The sequence below is a fragment of the Plectropomus leopardus genome, chromosome 17 (assembly GCF_008729295.1).
Source record: "Plectropomus leopardus isolate mb chromosome 17, YSFRI_Pleo_2.0, whole genome shotgun sequence".
Lineage (NCBI taxonomy): Eukaryota > Metazoa > Chordata > Actinopteri > Perciformes > Serranidae > Plectropomus > Plectropomus leopardus.
Window position 1 is genome coordinate 22,444,431 of NC_056479.1, and position 19,616 is coordinate 22,464,046.

General features: G+C 38.3%; 1 protein-coding gene across 1 annotated transcript; it reads left to right on the plus strand.

Annotated features, from left to right (window-relative positions):
• The first annotated feature begins 593 nt into the window (after positions 1 to 593).
• On the plus strand, positions 594 to 19,161 carry xpo6 (exportin 6). The gene is made up of 24 exons (XM_042505894.1): positions 594 to 1,379; positions 3,098 to 3,188; positions 3,465 to 3,577; positions 4,011 to 4,208; positions 5,271 to 5,430; positions 6,108 to 6,185; positions 6,364 to 6,892; positions 8,208 to 8,334; positions 8,423 to 8,532; positions 8,721 to 8,829; positions 9,042 to 9,134; positions 10,308 to 10,377; positions 10,479 to 10,638; positions 10,896 to 10,988; positions 11,372 to 11,516; positions 12,342 to 12,491; positions 13,374 to 13,563; positions 13,670 to 13,825; positions 15,181 to 15,295; positions 15,472 to 15,643; positions 15,978 to 16,139; positions 16,362 to 16,460; positions 17,071 to 17,301; positions 18,518 to 19,161. Exons 1-24 carry the CDS (start codon positions 1,377 to 1,379, stop codon positions 18,617 to 18,619), a joined length of 3,456 nt encoding a protein of 1,151 aa, XP_042361828.1. The 5' UTR covers positions 594 to 1,376; the 3' UTR covers positions 18,620 to 19,161.
• The last annotated feature ends 455 nt before the right edge of the window (positions 19,162 to 19,616 follow it).

Here is a 19,616-nt window from a genome sequence, read left to right on the forward strand (position 1 = left end):
TTGGGGACATTTTGTGTGTCTGTGGTTGATTTGTGTCTCTTTGGAGTATTTTTGTGTCCATTGTAGGAATTTTTATTAGTTTTTTAGTGGTTATGTTGTGTGTTTTGTCATTTCTTTACATCTCTTTGCGTTCTTTTTGCATCCTTTGTGGTCATTTTGAGGCTTGCAGGTCGGCACGTTTACTTGAGTTATATTTTGCATTTGGGCCCTTGGGCCTGTGCCTTTCAGTAATCCATCTATACACAGTAGGTGTAGACTTTATCAAACTGTGCAATGTTGAAGGTCCTTCAGATAAGAAATCAGTGCTAAGAAATTACGTTTATTGTTCTAGTAGAAACACAATATTATGACGGCATTTTGCACATGTATAGAAGACTTTTTGAGTAAAAAGAGTTGCTTTCATTTATAACATATTTTTTCAATTTATTTGCACTGATACAATGTAATCAAAAACGTTGTCTTTTGTATTTGTCCAAAAAAAAAAAAGTGCAGTAGTTTAAATCAATGATATAACCGGAGATCGTGCTCTTATTATTGTGACCGACTTGACACAAGCTGATTGGTTTTGGTTGATTTTTGCAGCGAAAGAGGAAGTTGCGAAGTAAACCCTGCAACCAGCAAGCTAGCTGTATTCTTGAGCCGCCCTAAGCATTGAGAAGGGGAATAACAGGAACAAGCGCGCATAGTATTATATATTTGGTGTTATAACAAATGTGTCAGATGTACAACTTAAGTGTGCATATTCACCCGCTTTGAAATTACAAACGGTAAAGGCAAGTTGTCGTGACCAACAGCCAGAAGCATGTCTAGGTTTGACAGCTAGCTAACGAAAATTATGCCTTCATCCTTCTAGAAAAGCTAGCGAGTTAGCCATCCGCTGCAACGTTAGCAGCTGGGCAACCTAGCCTCGAATCGGTTCACATAGAAAGCTAATTAACGTTGCACATGTCTCTGTGCTGGAGCCAGTGTTAGATGCTTAAAAAAAAACCAATATCTCTATATTTAACCTAACTGTTAACGAAATTTACACGACAATGCAGCTAACCGACCAATTCGAGATAAGTTGGCTGATTGAATCTTAAGCCTACATGCTTGGTAAGCGAAAACGCGTTTTATTCGAGCAAGGTAAAAAATCAACTCAGTGTTGTTATTGTGAGCAAGTAAACGACAGAAACATTTGCTAGCTAAGTGTTTTGTGGAGTATCGACCGAAGTAGGCGAGCAGACCATGATGAGCCCCCTCTGCGGTTACGTTAGCCAGCAACACCTTAGCTAACGTTAGCTACAGAATTGGCTAGCTGGAGAGCTAATGTTGGCTCATTACTGTAATTAATCCGTGAACAAGTAAACTGAAGAAAGCACCTGAGCCAGCTAAACATGGTAAGTATAATTTAAAGCGTATTATTTCCCCAATGTTAGTTACTCCCGTTGTCTTCCTGTCTTATATGCTAATAGCTAACGTGGGTGTACAAGCGTTTGATTCGTGTTTTTTAAACAGAAAGACGCAAAGATATGTTAGTATTGTACTTGATTTCGATATCTTTACATATTAATCGTGTGTGATTGTATGCATTACGGTGTCGTATGTCTGTTAAGCCATATAACGGTTTCTGAGAGGCCAGGTATTTCACGGGATGTGACAGCTCGTTAAGCCATTACACGGTACAAGACGCCCATCTTGCAAAACCGAATATTTGCAGTGAGAAGTGTTGAGCCTCGGCAAGTTGTGGCTTATTTGAGGAATTCAGACCTGCCTGCCATAGGAGCTGCCCTTTAAAATCCTAATTTGCTATCTCGTCTATGCTAGGCAGGGCCCAGCTTCCTCCACCTGCCAAAGCCTGATATTACTGTCGAAGATACGAAACTGTTTTTATAACACATTGATTTGGCTTGTATGACCAAAAGTGTTATTGCAATCCTCAATGCTCAACCGTGTCTGAAAGTCAGGTTGAGATAAGTGCAAAGCTGTGTGAAGTATTACCACGAGACTGTGCTAAAATGTACCCAACAATCACAGAAACGTGCGCAGCAATAGACATGTGAAGATACAGTACTGTGCACAACTCTTAGGCTACCTATAACTTTGTAACTTTAGCAAGGTCATATTGATAATAAATATCGGTTTCGCAGTAGTCTCAGTACTACAATACAAATAGCACATACAGGAAATATGTATACTGTACAAACGCAAATATTTCAGAGTTAGACAACTTTAGTGTGACAATATGGGATTTACAATAATAATCTTTCTGTGTATTTACACCAGGTTGCGTTCAAGACATGTCCGAAGCTCAATATTGATTGTTTGAGCTACCTTTTGTTATGGCTGTGTTATTTCCATGTTTCACACTAAATATTGACTACAGTCTGAAGAAGCCATTTTGTTTTTACATTTTTAGTGTTTTAATACATTGTTCGTGTATTCTGTGTTCTTTGTATCCTTATAAAGAGGCCAAGAAATATATAAATATAGAATATCTTCATTACAGTGGTAATGCATTGTCCTCTTCAATGTGAAGATTAGTTTCTTGTTTCTGGAGGGTCTTATGACTGGTCTTCAGTTTAGCATCTGCTATGCATGTATACTTCATGACATGCACAACACTGAATTATACCTGTCAAACAGATAGATACTGGTTTAAATTAGGGCTGGGCAATATGGAAAAAATTAAATACCATGATACTCATTAACAAATACCTCAGTATTAATATTGTAGGGTTGACTATTGGTGCTTTCACAAAGTATTTACACAATGAGATTTTTGATCAGTTAACATCAGTAATGTGGATATATTGATAAAGTGAGTATAGGCAAACAATAGAGCAGTCTGGTTCAGAAATGTTCATCACTTTACTGTAATGCAGCCTTGAAGCCAGGAAAAGTAAACACTTAAAATAATACACTGTCCAAAATCTAAGATGACATCTAGTCTCATATCACAATATCGATGTGTTGCCCTGCCCTAGCCTGAGCGTGATTTTTGTCATATTAATGGCTAGGTGTTTATGACAAAAATACAGTTAGGATTATGTATGTTGTCAAATATAGTCTAAATGTTCCTTTTGCAATTAATTTGACCCTTTTTCTTATCTACTAGGCTTCAGAGGAGGCATCACTGCGTGCACTAGAGAGCCTGATGACTGAGTTCTTTCACAGCTGCACAACCAATGAACGAAAGAGAGAAATAGGTAAGTGTGGCCTTGTAAAGCCTACCACTACACATAAGAAGCAAGGGCATGAAACATAACTAATAAAGTGTACTGTGCACTGGAATACACTGTCATGTGGGTTTAGGTTTAGTTTAATTTGATTTAAAAATTATTTGCTTTCTATTAAAAGTATTTTTTGTTGCTTTTTATACACTTCCTGTGTTGTGACGCATTACTTTCAGCCTGACTGCAAGTGAACTACTTCATTGTCATGTATGCCTGTCAGAGATCATGTCTACTTCCTTTTTTCTGCAGAAGAGCTGCTGAATAACTTTGCACAGCAGACTGGAGCCTGGCGCCACTGCTTGTTCTTTCTCTCCAATACTCGGAATGAGTATGTAATGATGTACAGCCTCACAGTATTTGAAGTAAGTCCTGTAGGTGGGAGGTGCATATTTTCAGTTCCTAGTAGTGTCTGGGGCCTTCCTTACCCTTTTATGCTTTGAAAATAGGACAGTACTGGGTTTGTTTTGTTTGTTTGGGGGTTTTTTTATACTAAAAGAGAAAATTTCTTTCATGCTGTTCCTTTTTCCCAATTTCTTAAATTCTGAGAGCCAAGTTGGCTAAATATGCAATAGATTTTGCATGAGGAAGAAAAGGCTGAGCATCCTGTGACCACTTAAAACAACATACTTTCCCCTTATTTAATGTATATCTGAGTCATGTGTTTTTAAATGTAGGTTTTTCATATGCAGAATTATGTTTGTAACAAAAGGTGTGATTGTAAAAATGTCTTTCAGTGGGCTTTATATACTCTGTCAGACACAGCTTTGACAACTGATTGTTCCCTTTTGCTGTCAGAACCTTGTGAACAAGATGTGGATCGGCGTTGCTTCACAAGACAAGATGGAGATTCGCAGCTGTCTGCCCAAACTCCTACTTGCTCAGCACAAGTCGGTGCCCTATTTCATCCGTAACAAACTGTGCAAAGTCATTGTAGACATTGGTCGCCAGGACTGGCCAATGTTCTACCATGATTTCTTTACAAACACCCTCCAGGTGAGCCCTGTTGATGCTGTCTCTGCTTTTGAAAAGCTTTTGATGATGTGATACATACATAATAAAAGTGGGCAAAGATGCAAAAGCTACATTAAAATGACATGACTACAAAACCGTAGCTTCTGTTGCACTAAACATGTGTTTCTTAGTAATGTGAGGAGGCCCTAAAAGTGTCCCTCTCCCTGTACTTGTTGCTCATCTGTCAAACTTATTTAGACTGCATTTCAGGTTTACTTTCTTTTCTATCTTAACTGTAGTTTTTAAAAAGATATATTCTTGTTTTTTGTGTTTGCAGTTCACAAAAAAGAGTCAGTGTTTGCTATGAGGATGTGGATATTTGTGAACAAGTGCAGCTATGTCATCACCCACAGGAGAATTACTGTCAAAAAACAAATGATCCTACAACATTGTATTACTGCTCAGATGACAGGTTGGACTGTTGCTCCAGAGCATGGTTACAAAAAGAGTTTTCCTGTTTGCCTTCACTGAATCATCAATGAGAGACAGAATCAGTTACCTTTTATTGCGAAATTAAAATGCAATAAATTACACTGATTAAATTGACACAGAAAAGTTATTACTCAACATGACGTTCCTTTTTGTTCAGAGCAAGTGGCTGGCCCCAGAGTAATATCACAGCTGATTAGACATGTCTAGTGTATATTTAGAAACAATGTGCATATTAAGACATTTTTTCACTTTTCAGCAAGTTGTTTCCACACATCTTCCCTTTTTAATGTATATCACCAGAAAATGAGCAGAAAAGAAAGTAACAGACTAAATAAACTTCAACGTTTCCCACAGGAAATTGTTCAGCCAAGTTGAAAAACCACATACAATAGTTCCTTCTGCACCTTGTCCTGTGACTAATTTAGTGAGCAGCTGATGACCTAAGCATTCACACTTTTTTACATGTGACATTTGCAGTGTGGAGATTAATATTTCGTGTTTATAAAAATGTATAAGAGGTAGCAGAGATGGTGTTTTTGGTCTCGGTGGGCAAAATTCAGTAATCTTTATCTTTAGTAATGGAGATTTTTGTTTTTCTGTTGTAATCTGCAGTTGATCCAGTCCCCAGCTCTGGCTCCACTGGGGTTGGTGATGCTGAAAACCACATCAGAGGAACTTGCGTGTCCTCGAGAAGACTTGAGTGTTGCCAGGAAAGATGAGCTGCGTAAACTGCTGCTGGAGCAGGTTCCTACTGTGCTTGGACTGTTGACAGGTAATGACAACCTTCAATACTTTGTCTGAAGTGATTTCCTAAAATAATTATTTTTTCCCGGTTGTAGTAGCAACAGCATGTCAGTATAGACATGTTGAAGCCAGAAGATAGAAAAAATATTTATACTCTTTTTGTTTAATCTATTGCACTAAATAGTTATGGAGCATAAATATTGGTTGCTGCATGCAAATGGATGTATGTAGCTGAATGTGTTGAAGTCTGTATGAGTTAACAGTGTTCTGTGTTGCAAGTGACATTTCACAGATGTAGGACAGTCTGAAATCCAGTCCAATTTTCAGACAGAGGCACATCTACAGAAGTGCAATATGAATTTCAGTTGGATATAAAACAGCCTGTGGTACAACCAGCTAATGAGTGCTAAGTCTGACTTGTAAAATTCAGTTTCAGTGTATTTTTCGGTGTCCAAATGTAACTTAAAGGGATAGTTTGGATCTTTTGTGGTGGGTTTGTATGAGGTACATATTCGTAGTCAGTCTACCTACAGTAGATGGTGGTCGGCACACCCCCAGTTTGAGGAGTAGACAGGAGTACCGCCACGGAAATTAGGAATGTACTGCTGTGGACCCAAAATTAGAGTCAGACTGCCAGTCAGAAGAAATGTTTCGGTGGAAAACCTTCAGTAGGTTTGTAATTAAGTTCTTGTTATTGTTTTGCAGGTATCCTGGAGACCTATTGGGATAAGCACAGTGTCATAGCTTCCACCCCACCTCCCTCACCCACCTCAGGGGAAAGTAGTAAGTGCTTTGTCCTCAAGTTACATAAAACAGCAAAGACTTGACAGTACTTTGATGACAATTTATAGAGTAGCCATGGCTTGTTTTTATTTCCCGACATTGATGGCAGCAAGGGTTTTATCAAATGGTTTGTCGTAATGTGTTAACCAGATTGTTTTTTGTCTCTTCAATCCATCAGTGGAATTGCTGGGCAGTTTGTTTCAGGGCAGCCAGTACTCAAAGCTGCTTTGCCAGCCCATGGCGGCATTGGACAATGAGAGTCATCAGCTCTGTTGTCTCGTTTTGGAGTGTTTGGCTCACCTGTTCAGCTGGATCCCTCTGTCCACAAGCATCACACCCACACTGCTGGCATCCATTTTCCATTTTGCACGTTTTGGCTGTGACCTTCGGACAAAGGCCAAGACATCCTTCATCTCCTCGAATTCCTCCTCGTCTAATGGCCAGCTTAATCCTGGGACAATGCCACCAACATCGAACGGAGGAGGGCGAAATGGACAGCAGAGTGAGGGCAGCAAGGTGGATCGTGCCCGACTCGGTGTACTCGCCATGACCTGTGTCAATGAGCTTGTGTCAAAGAACTGTGTGCCAATGGATTTTGAGGAGTACCTGCTGCGTATGTTCCAGCAGACCTTCTTTCTCCTGCAGAGGCTGACACGAGAGAATAACGCTCATACGGTCAAGAGCCGCCTACAGGAACTTGATGAAAGGTATGTTTCAGTCCATGAGCTGACACTAATATTTTTGCATTTCTAGTGTTTGCAGACTTGCAAATGTACTCTGCCGTGACAGTTTCAGCATGAGGTCTGCATCGAGTCATTTTTACTATTTTTATACTCAAAGCGGTCAGAAGTTGCACTGTGGTATTTCTTAGTAGTCCATCTCTCAAAAACGCCTTTGTTTTCATCGCTGCTGCTTTCCACACTGGCTCTATACAGCGATGTACTTCAGCTCTGTCACATGTGTATCAGTCAGATCTTTTCTTTCTTCTTGTTTTAAAAAAGTGCCATTCAAAATAACTTAAAAACGTTTAAACTACATTATGTTGTTCTGTTTTTCAGTTGACCAGTAGAATGATTTCATGGCTCCATGATACAAAGTGCTGTGGGGATAACGTTTATTTTTAGGTCAATGAGGAAGTTAACGTCACCTGGTTGCCTCAACAAAAAGACGATGAATTTTTCCGTAGAATTTTGGATTATTGCAGAAAATGTGCTCTGTAGAAAAACAGTTTATGTTACCGAAACATTTTTGTTCAGCAAGATAATTTTCACAAATTAACACCACTCATTATTTTTGAAGTGTGAATGCAATCGCAAGAAGTCAAAAGCAGATGTTAGGCTATAAACAAGCTCTACCATAGTCGTTTGACTTTAATATTACCACCACGAGGCTGTAAAGCCGTTTGAGGCATGATGATGCTTTGTCGTCTCATTTAGCTACTTGTTAGTAACTGTCTTTTTAAAAACGCATAAAGGCTGCAAAATTAACAAGTGGGGTGTTTACTGATGCATTTTATGTCCCAGAACAAAACATGTAAGTGTCTTAAGCTTGTGTGAATCACAGACCTCATTTCAGGCATCTAACCGAAGACCCATTTAAACCGTAATAGACTTTGAGACAATGAAACAAGGAGTGCTAAAATGCTAACTCATTTATGGGTTTTAGGACTCGTTCTTGTACCACTCTATATATTTCTATACTACTTTATTATAGTGGCCATTCTGGCGGTAAGTCATTGAGCTTCATTTTATCACCTCACCTCATGTGAGACATCCCAGTCGTTACCAAACAAGCTTTATTTTCTTGGGTGATCTTTTAGTATGTGCAGATACACAAGCTTATTGTGACTGTGCATTCTCAACATTGGAATTAGGGCTGAGTAACGTAAAATTGTTTGGCAATGTGGGCACCCAGCCTTAATTTAAGACATCTTAATATTATCAACCTGCATAAACTGTATGAAATAACTTCTGAGTGTAAGATGTATGTGGTGACTTTAATGTATTCTCTTTCATCCTGCAGTTACTTGGAAAAGTTCACAGATTTTCTGCGCCTGTTTGTCAGTGTTCACTTGAGGCGGATTGAGTCCAGTCCTCAGTTTCCGATAGTAGAGTTTCTTGCCCTGCTTTTCAAGTACACCTTCAACCAGGTAATAATAAATGTTTCAAGCAATAATTCGCTCATTCAGTGCAGCACAGGCTATTGATTACAAACCCATCTTCTCGTTGTTTTAACAGCCTACCCATGAAGGCTACTTTGCCTGTTTGGATATATGGAGTGTCTTTTTGGATTTTCTAACAACCAAAATAAAAAGCAGACTTCCTGATAGAGAAAGTGTTCTAAATAGGTAAGTCACCCAGAAAACCTATTAATGCCTTTTTAAACTTCAACACCCAGTAAACTAAAAATTATGATGATCTGCAACCTTATGACATATAGACATTAAGTGTATGAAACACCTGATGTATTGCTATTAATTTGTTGCTGCTTTTGTTTAAAATGTGCATGTTAATATATTTGTGCATGGTTGGACAGGTACAAAGATGCCTTAGTTCTTCTATTAAGGGAAGTTCTGAATCGCATACAGTTCAGATACAACCAGGCACAGTTAGAAGAACTGGATGATGAGACTCTGGATGATGACGTAAGAACAATTTTTATATGTTTCACAGTCTGTCAGTTGCACCTTTTTAACTGAATACTGTATGTCCCGTGTATCTCTACAAGAACTAGAATTATATCAATTCTAGTTTATTGTATCAGTAACATATTAGCCCCTTTTAGAGGGGTGCACATTACGATGGCCTATATCTTCACTTCAGAGTCTGAATGTTCTCCTTTGCTTGGTCACTATAGCAACAGACAGAGTGGCAGAGGTACCTGCGTCAGAGTCTGGAGGTGGTTGCCAAGGTGATGGAGTTGCTCCCATCCCATGCATTCTCTACTTTGGTAAGGGATCGCTGTTGACTTATCCACAGTAAATTTCAGTTTTAGAATTGCAAAATAGCTGCAGACATAGATTTTCTTTAACACTGACATGGAAAAGCATTTGCTGGTTTCTTAATTTGTTAGGTGGCTGCAAGAATGCCTTCAGCCTTTTAAATACCAAACAAATTCTCTGTACACTTTAGCTTGCCAAAACATCAAGGTTTACTTACTCCTCATTATCATACTAGAAGGAAATCATTTCAAAAGCATTTTGTAAAGTATGCAGGGTTCCCACAGTCACAGTCCTGAACAAGTTAATGGAGTTATTACAAATCTTTGAAAGTTTTGTCAAAACTCTTGAAATTCTATTGTTTGTAATGGAATTATTACAGTAATCTTCTGTGGATAACCTTCCACGTAATGTAACATAAATGCAAATGTATTTTCTTTAGCTGTCTAACATAACGTAGCTCTAATATGTGTTGATGTGTGAAAATTTGTTTAGCGTCATGTACATTTCTTCTTTTTTTTTCTTGCTTCATCTGTCCATTTTTGCATGCCTGCTAGCTGAAATGATGTTTTGACTTCATCGGATATGTTTCGGGAAAAAACTACGCTACTAAAAAAAAGTAGTGCAAAAAAAAAGATCCCTTGAAAAGTCATGGATTTTTGCCATGAAAATGTGTGGGAACCCTGAGTTTGTTATATTTAAATGGGGGTACCCTTAACAATGATACTTCATGCTACATTACTAGTTCACTCATTGGTGAAACTAATGGAACAACAGGTTAAACTGGCTTAAAAACAGGTGTTATTAGATTGAAAAGTGATGCACAAGGTCGAGGTCAAGTTTAAGTAATTTTGCATCAGTAGTAAAAGTATTAACATGGCATTTAACTCAACCTAAATGATTTCTTTCATCTGAATGTCACATTTACAGTGAACTAAAACTCGAGAGTGCAATTTTACAGAAGTTATGTGCATGTTTCACACATAAGTGTAAAATTTAGAGTCATGTGTTTCACTCTGTTTTTACAAGAGACTGTCAGTTCAGATGAGAAACACAAGCTCGATAGCAAAGCACTATACATCATTATGACATTTTATAAGCATATAACACAAGTCAAGAAATGTATGCTGACAAAGGCTAGTCAGCAGCACCTTCCTCCTAATTCCTTTTTTCTCTCTCTCTAGTTTCCAGTCCTCCAAGATAATTTGGACGTATACTTGGGCTTGCAGCAGTTTATTGTCACCACTGGCACAAGTAAATATTTTTTGTTTGTGTTTTGTTTTTTGTTGGTACATTGGTTGGTTCTTAAATATATGTTATGATTGCAGTGACTTACCAAGATGTCTTCATTTCAGGTCGGAGGCTTAATATCACTGCAGAGAATGACTGCCGTCGACTTCACTGTTCTCTCAGGGACCTCAGCTCCTTACTTCAAGCTGTCGGACGCTTGGCTGAACATTTCATCGGGGAAGTTTTTGCTGCACGTTTCACTGACGCCCTGGCAGTGGTGGAGAGGTCAGTGCTCTAATACTCTTCCAAAACATTAAAAAGGGATTCATGTTTCAACATCTCTCTTGTAGTACTCACTCGGCAGTCAGTGTTACTGCATCTCAGCTTGGCTGGTTTCTTTTTGGGCATTTCATTTAATTGTTAAGTGTTAAAATATACTCTTTGTTTCATACTATACTTAGTGATGTCTTTACTAATAATATGTTGTTGTGGTTGATTTCCTGTTGATTGTTGCTCAATCAACCACGTGTTTCCTTTTCAAGGTTGGTCGAAGTGACTTGCTACGGCTCTCAGACCAGCCTTTACGACTTGGAGACCGTCGTGCCTTCTGTCCTCAAGCCAGACCTCATTGACGTGTGAGTTATCACATGTTTAAACGAGCGCCCAACCCCGAACATTGATGTCACACTATTTGTACATGAGAATAATAATTGTTTATAAAAGTTTCAGCTTCAGATTAAAATAACTAAACTTTCTTAACTACATTGTAAAAAGCTGATAAAAATGATCGGTCTGTAAAAGTACCTAATTATACATTTATAGTATAAAAATATCAAATAAAGGAGGAAAATGCCTACAAAACATGACAAATAAATCAACAATAAAAATACCAACACTGGAAATGCAAGTTTTCAACAAATGGTTTTAAGCTGTTCAAAAGAAGAACTAAATGTATTTTTATTGAGTTAATCATAACTACATGTTTTAACTGTATGTGTTGTTGCATTGTTCATTACAGACACGCACAGGCCCTCGCTGCTTTGCAAGCCTACTCTCATTGGCTTGCACAGTTCTACAGTGAGGTCCACAGTCAAAACCAGAGCCAGTTCGTGAACCTCATCACATCTACAATAGATGCCAGTAGTCCACTCATCACAACAAAGGTAGCTTGCATCATACTCATACCTTTACATCTCTTTTTTGTGTGTGCATTGATAGGACGGACTTATATTAATGTAATTGAGGTATTAAATTTTAAATGGCAACTTTGACATTTAAAAGAGCTTTAATGTAATTAATGCAGAGTCTGTTATTTGGATCAGTAAAGGCATTCAAATTGATTATAGGTCAAATATAATCAAGACAAGTTAATTGAAGTTTAAAAAAAAAAAACAAAACCTGTTGGTTTCATGTTGAAAGAGTGGTTCATTAAGGAGGAAGTATGATATGGGAACCTGCACTTTAAACCTTTAACCCATGTTCATCAGAGTATCTTTTTGTTTTTATTTTCCACCATATTTATTTGGTACTTTTTGGTAGTATTTCCCTCACTGGAATGTTATTATGTTAAAAAGATGTGATTTCATTAATTCATATCTTGTACATAACATACTAATAATCTGCAATACTATAGCATTATTAATAGAAAACAAACCTTGTCAAATTGTTGTAACATGCAGAAAGGTATGTCATCAAGAAAGTTGATTCTGAATGCTAGAAAACATTTCTTTGTATAAGTTAAAAAAAATAGATGACAGCTAAACTTTAATTTGCTCTTTATTTATTATAAGTCATGTAAAAATCAATTTTGTGCCCATTTTATAGCTCCTTTCCACTGACTGCTTAATATTTAAATTGAAAGCAAATACATTTAAAAACTTGCAAGAGGAAGGTGTTATGGGTTGAGATAGTAAAAAGAGAAACAATGCGGAGAGTGTTGTTACCAAACGGTTCCTCTTTCAACACTTACATTCTGTCTTTATCTCCAGGTACCTGACAAGTTGCTGCTCTCAGCGTGCCATCTGATGGTTTCTATAACCTCTACAGTGCGACCTGTGTTCTTGGTCACTTTGCCAGCTGTTCAGAACATCTTCAACCTCATTACTACAGAGAATCAGACCCGCAGACTTCCCCCAGAGGTATACGTTTGCTGCTTTCACTTTGCATATGACCCAATTATTTAATAGGTTTAATCTGTTTTGATAAGTAGCGAAGTACATGTACATTCACAGGATTTCATAGCTTATAACAGGGTTCCCTCAGATCCATGAAGTCTTAAAAGGCATTGAAGTCATTATTTTAAACATAAGGCCTTAATTGGTATTGAAGTAACTTCAATTAATCTTTCAAAAGTCTTAAAAATGCTCAGACACGGGAAGCTAGATTTTATCATTAATATGTTATAGATATTTTATTTTATTTTTTTGATGTTGCATTGTAAAATCTCAAAATAATTTGTAACATCTATTCTTTTTTTCTTTTTTTTAGTTAAGTAATTTAATAAGTTCATTTTCTTAATCTCGTCATGATGGAAATCCAAGCCGTGGCATCTCACATGCAAAGCGAGTAACACAAAATCGTCCAAAAAAAACAAGCAAGAAATGCCAGACATTTTGTACTTCTGTTGGTAAACCAAAAAGATACCTTTATGATAATGTATCATAAAGATAATGTAATATGTTCAATGTCTTTCATGTGTTCCACTCTAAAAAGGTTTTTTTCCCCCTAACATTTAACATAGGTAATCTAACTTGCTGGCTGAACAAATAAGTCCTGTTTTATATTACAATAAACATTTGGGCAAAATAAAACTTATTAGAGATTCGGTCCTAAACTTAATTCCGAGTGGCATTAAAATAGTCTAAAAAGTCTTCAATCTACCTTGCCTTAAGCTGCAGGAACCCTGTTATAAGATGGATGATTTGGAAATTTAGATCTTTTTCTTAGAGTTTAAAGTTCTGAAAATTTCCTCAATACATGAAGTAATTACTCGTTGTATGTGTGTGTTCTTGCTCACACAGGCTCACATGTTGGTGTGCAGGGCTTTGTCCAACATGCTGCTGCTTCCGTGGCCAAATTTACCAGAAAGTGAGCAGCAGTGGCAAACACGCTCCAGCAACCATGCCAGCCTAATGGCAGCACTTACTCGAGAATATAAGGGAATAAGAGGGACTGTGAACATTACTCCCCGGCAACCTGATCTGGCCAACAGTCAGTAATTCTTCCTCATTCTTTTGTGTCCCTGCCTCTTTTTCCCACCCCTTCATTCTTTATCCTGCTCTAATTGTGTTTCCTGGACATCTTTTCTCTACTCTAGTGAAAGCAGTGATACAGCAGGCCCTGCCTGTGCTCAGAGACATAGTGGACAGCATCTCTGGGGAATCCACCAAATCACGTCAGATCTGCTACCAGAGCCTCCAGGAGTCTGTCCAAGTGTCCCTCAGCCTTTTCCCAGTGTTTATTCAGCAGCCAGGTCAGTGTCGTTCTACAGTTATGCTGTCCTCGTCGAATATGTGTTTAATATTTGATTACATTGTGTAGATGATCAAATCCATTCGCTTTTCTGTACCGACTTGTCTTGTCACGGGCACTGAGGCCTATCCCAGCATGCACTGTACTGGGTTCCTCACACCTACTAGTTACATTCATGATAATAACATTACATGTAACAAAAGGCCATATTCATAACATTATACAATGTAAACACTTTTGTCTCAACTTAAAAGTTCAGTATTTAACTTTTTTTTTGTTAGCTAAAACTGTCATTATTTCCTGCCAGTTTTTTAACAAGGTGATTATGATATGAAAAATTTAAGGTCCTCTTGCTCCTCCTAGTGCTCCAAATGGCATTTGCATGCATGAATCCACCATGCCTGAACAGACAACAACCAATTTAAGATATTGTGCTTGAAACCCTTTTTACACATCCACAACTAACCTGAACTTGTCTCGACACTATCTGGCGAGCATGAGTAAATCATCATGTCCGAATCAGTTGGATAGACTAAATTTAAACTGTCTTTGTCCTGCCAGCTCCTTAGTACAAAGTCTGTTTGATGTCTGATTGAGCCCATGTGTGAGTAGAGCAGGTAATTGTCCGGTGAATTCTCAGCGAGTGAGTGGGCATGTTGATGACATTCCTATAAGACAACTCGCACAAAACCAAAAGAAAACAAACCAAAGTTGATGAAGATGAAGGATCATTTACACAAAGAAGGCAACAAAAAATGGAGAAACGAGATTTAGGGACTACTGTTTTTAAGTGCCATCAGACAAAGTCAAAGACTGTTAGTGACCAAATTACGAACCAGCTGTGTGACTGCGGTGTAATCCACACGCTCTATCCAGGCGCCACCCTTCGCTTGGACAAAACGGAGTATTTTCACAGTAGGTGAGAATGCTTGCTGATGTGGCCAGTCTCCTGTTGTGTGCTTCATGTGTGAAAGGGAATATCTCGACATTGTAATGGGAAAAAAAATAAGTTTCTTTAAAGTATGGGAACCTGAATCTGAGGAAACAGCAGTGTGCAAACATCAACTTCTCTGTCTCTGTATTTTGTTACTATAGAACCTGCACAGAGAGCAGTAAGACGTATGAATGCCAAAGCTTAAATTGAAATCCTATCGGTCACGTAAAAGAAAATATAAATTTAAGAAGAGTCCAGTGTCCCAAGTTAAATACAAAACTACGCCCTGTCTGTATAGAAATAATTGATATCTAAATACAATTAATGATAATTAATACACATAAAAAAATCCCTTTAACAAACTTTTTCACAAAAGGTTGTCTGAATGGCTGGCTTTGTTAACTGTCACATCTCTTTCCCAGATGTGACAGACGAGATGTTGGCCTTCTTCTTGACACTGTTCCAGGCGTTGCGAGTCCAGATGGGTGTTGCCTTCACAGGACAAATCATCCACACTTTTCTCAGCATGTTCACCAGGTAAAAAAAAATCCCCACATTATTTACAAACAATAGCTACTTTTATTAGCTGTAGTCCCAGTGATATCACATCCTGTCCAGCTGAATAAAGGTTGAAATAGCATGGGGCAAACACTGAAAAAGCTGCTATCATTTTGAACACTTATGAATGTAATGTCCATTTGCATGTGCTGCAGGGAACAGCTGGCAGCCAGTATTTTGCAGGAGGGCAGTGCAGGGTGTAGAGTGGTACAGAAGTTCCTGAAAATCCTGCAGGTGGTGGTGCAAGAGCCCGGTCAAGCTTTCAAGCCCTTCCTACCCAGCATCCTCTCTCTGTGCATGGAGCAGGTTTATCCGGTTGTGGCAGAGGTCAGTTGATGTTCACCTGTTTTGAATTAACATTCATTCTGGGGTTTGACTTTGTTTGCTTCTAGATTGATTACCCTACTAGCACCTAAAATTAGCATGTGGTGTAATTTTTCCCTTTGGGAATCATATAAAAATGCACTCACAGTCAAAAAAATAGTTTACTAAGTAAGTAGTGTGTGGAAACAAGACAATAGGCACAAATTGGTTCCTTGAATTCTAATGAAAATGAAGTGTCAGGTACTTAACAGTGATTTTCTGGTGCTATTTTTTTGTCTTTTGTATTCATTAAATTCTCTGGATAACAGATGGTCATTCACTCTCTTGTCTTTGATAGCGGTCTTCCCCAGACGTCAAGGCAGAGATGTTTGAGTTGCTATACCAAATACTTCACCAAAACTGGAGGTACTTCTTCAAAACATCTGTCTTAACAAGTGTCCAAAGAGGAGCTGCTGAAGATACCATGGAAAACGAGGCCCAGTTCACAGCTGCCATGCAGGTGTGTATGCATGTGGCTAACGTTGTCATCATCATCATACCTTTTAATAGAACAAAAATAATCTAGGCTCCGGTCATGGTTGAAGTTTTTTTTTTTTTTCAGGAGAACAAAAGTTTATATCAGTCTGTAAAATGATCTTATTGCACCACAGTCAATGGATAAAGTTATTGTTAAGTCAATCTCTAGTCATTTCCTGACTTGTGCTTGAAATGTCTTTTCTAGGCTTTTGGACAGTCTTTCCTGCAGCCTGACATCCACATCTTCAAGCAGAATCTCTCCTATTTGGAGTCACTCAACAGCAAGCACAAGTTGTATCACAGAGTAAGTTAAGCTTTTTTATCGGTGTCTTTGTTTTCAGAGGTGAATCCTGTCATGGAGAGGAACTGATCACTCACTTTCAAAACCTGAATTTCAGTCATGCAGATTGCCCTTAAGGGAATTCTAAATTTGGACGTTTTTGCGGGACCATAAAGGCAGCACAGGCGAAACTCTTGACAAGAGGGGAAGCTGATGAAGAGTGGGTGAAAGTACACTTTTAGACTCTGCACAGTGAATTGTTACATTTCACTTTCACTGGTGCTCCGTACAGTAGTAGGCTCTGCACCCTGCAAAATGTTTCAAAGCATAACCAGATGACATATATTCCATTTGTGCTAAAAAAAAACCAAAACAGTCCAGCTCCAACACTAGAAAATCTATTCTTAGCAGCAGATGTTCTGATCTGCAACCTGTTTGGAAACATAAGTAAGTATAAAGCGGCAGACTACAATGTAAGAAGAGGCAAAAAGGACTAAAATGCAATGCAGAAGTTGAAAGAGCTAAAAATATAGTATTTCACCAGGGTTGTGCCGTACCTTGTATGATTTCATGTGACAAAAATTATTAATTGTATTGACTCCTTTGTCATTACTTTCTTTTTATTGTGCTTTAGAAGCTTTTCCGGACATCGATGCTCTTTCACTTCATCAACGTGCTGCTGCAGGTTCTTCTCCACAAAAGTCATGACCTCCTGCAGGAGGAGATCACCCTCGCCATTTACAACATGGCCTCCGTCGACTTCGATGCCTTCTACTCGGCCTTCATGCCGGAGTTCCTCAATGGCTGCCAGGGTGTGGACACCAGCCAGCGAGCTGTTCTCGCACGCAACTTCAAGCTTGAACGGGTGAGAGTGAAATCTTTCACTAACATTGTTTTTCCTCCCACTTTACTGAATAGTACTGCATTTACAGCTTCAAACCAACATATGCATCCAGACCTGTGTGTTTGTTAGTTATTCTCTACCTAGTGGGTTACCATGGCCAAGTATTTTGCAGGCTGTTGACACATACTCTATGTTGCGTTAGATGGAGGCAGAGTTAACCAACTTTTACATGTATGATGTGGCAAGATGTGTCGATTTCTTCACAACATGGTGCAGTGAAATGAAATATAAATAAAGACTACCGTCAGTGGCATTTAAAAGTTTGTCCAGTTTTCAATACTGAACAGTATTTTAAGTTCCTCTAAGCAAGTGACAAAGTGCAGCCTTTGTCACTTGAAAAATCCTCGTATGTCACACACACAAGTCTTAATCTGTTTCCCTATCAACAAACTGACAAATATGTCTGCAATCTCAAATACTTGCACTTCTGTTTACACTGTTGTATTTTTTGGCTCTAGTCTCCGAAAAATGTTACTTGATTCACAGAAATGTCTTTGCGATATCTTTTGGAAATGAATATTCACAGATAAACACCATTGCTTCCTTTAAATGCTTGGCACACACAAATTACAAAAGTATTTTCTCACTTAAGCGCCAGTGTTCATGCAGATAGTTTTAAATAGTTTGGCCAGGTTTTGAGACATCAGCTTTCCCCACTAAATACCCTTAAATTTTACACACTTGACTTTTAGATAAAATACTGATATAATAAAACAAATCAAAGCTGAACCACTTGTGCTCTAATTTTAAACCCAGCTCGTCTTGGGCAGGAAGTGCTGATGTTTTTGCTGTGAACTTGAAGCTTGGCAGTTAGTGAAAGGTAAAGTGTTACATGTGAGGATTTATTCACTGTGAGCAGAAACAAACTATCAGCTCTCCTTTTTATATATCAGTTGTATTTCCAAGTTGCACTGGTGCTCCATTTTCATAAAATGCGCCTAAATGCTGCTCACTCAAAAGTGTGATGCATAATGTTTGTAGGTCTTTTTTTGTCCTTAAATAATGCATAATTGTTTTAAAAATTGATATTTAAGATTTTTAGAATCCCCTGCTGTGCCTGTATCTTTTTATTTGCCTGTTGTGTTAAATTCAATTAAGTTTTCTTCTCTGCACTATAAACACTGTCAGCTCCCGTCTGTTCTGTAAATAACTGTTCATTTTTCTCCTCTTTCTTAAGGACTTGCCTTCGTTCACTCAAAGCGTGCAGCGGCTGGTGAATGACCTTCGCTACTACAGACTGTGTAACAGTAGCCTGCCCACTGGCACCATAAAACTATAGCACAATGACTGCTTGAACCACTCCACACATCAACCATGATCTTCAAGGACTGCCTGTGCTGACCACTTTGCCCAACACTCCTTCTCCAATCCAGCTTTGCTCCTTCTATTCAGAGGAATACGAAGGAACAACACACATTGTATTGTTGAGTAATTGGAGGTTGAGGATGCTGCTGTTGATTTTTCTTTGATCTCTACTGTAGAAGGTTGGCGCTTTTTTTTTTTTTTTTGAAGCAGCGCCATCCAAATGTGTTGCCAATGATAATTTGGCAAGAAATGTAAACCTGGTCTGCAGTTGGCTTTTGCCCAGACCTGGAGCAGTCTGAGCCAGGCCTTCTTTCCCACGCCTCCGCAACAAAGCTGGGCTGGGACTGAGCACTTTCAACTCATTTTGAGTTTTTAAAAATGTCTGCTTTTATTCATTTTGCCTTCAATTTTTTTCATCTCCAAAGGAGACGGACTCTCAACTTAAGATCTTTCATATCATTCCATTCTGAAAAAGAGAAAACCTGCTTGATTAATAAAGTGCTTTTTTTAGAAAAACTCAGGTATTGACTAATTTATGATTTCGTGGCCAACTCTTGCAGAGTTGTGACAGTATTATTACTGAGAATAATGATATATCAATACATTCAAGATGGGTTTTTTTTGTTTTTTTGTTTTTTTTTTTAGAATGCATTCAGAAAAAATCAAACAGTCTGCTGTGGTCTTCAGAGAGCCACAAATGAAAAAAGGCAAGGTGGATTTTAATTTTAAGAAGGTGAAACAACTTCACAAACTCAACACATCACTTCATCCTTCTGTAGGTTGAACTTGCATAGAGGCTTTAATGTTAGCGTCTTTTGCTGTCTATCAATATTTTAGGTATTAAGGTGTTTAAGGGGAGACACTACAGGTGAAAAACAGTTATTTATGAGATGGTCAACTTAAAATATCTGGGTTATTTTGCTTCTGTCACATGTTTTTTTTCAGACAAGCAGAAAGAAAACAAAGTGCAC

Coding starts and splice junctions, on each gene's coding strand:
- xpo6 (XM_042505894.1), top strand. Junction 8,830..9,041: donor ATGAGACTCTGGATGATGAC/GTAAGAACAATT, acceptor TGGTCACTATAG/CAACAGACAGAGTGGCAGAG. Junction 16,461..17,070: donor AGCACAAGTTGTATCACAGA/GTAAGTTAAGCT, acceptor ATTGTGCTTTAG/AAGCTTTTCCGGACATCGAT.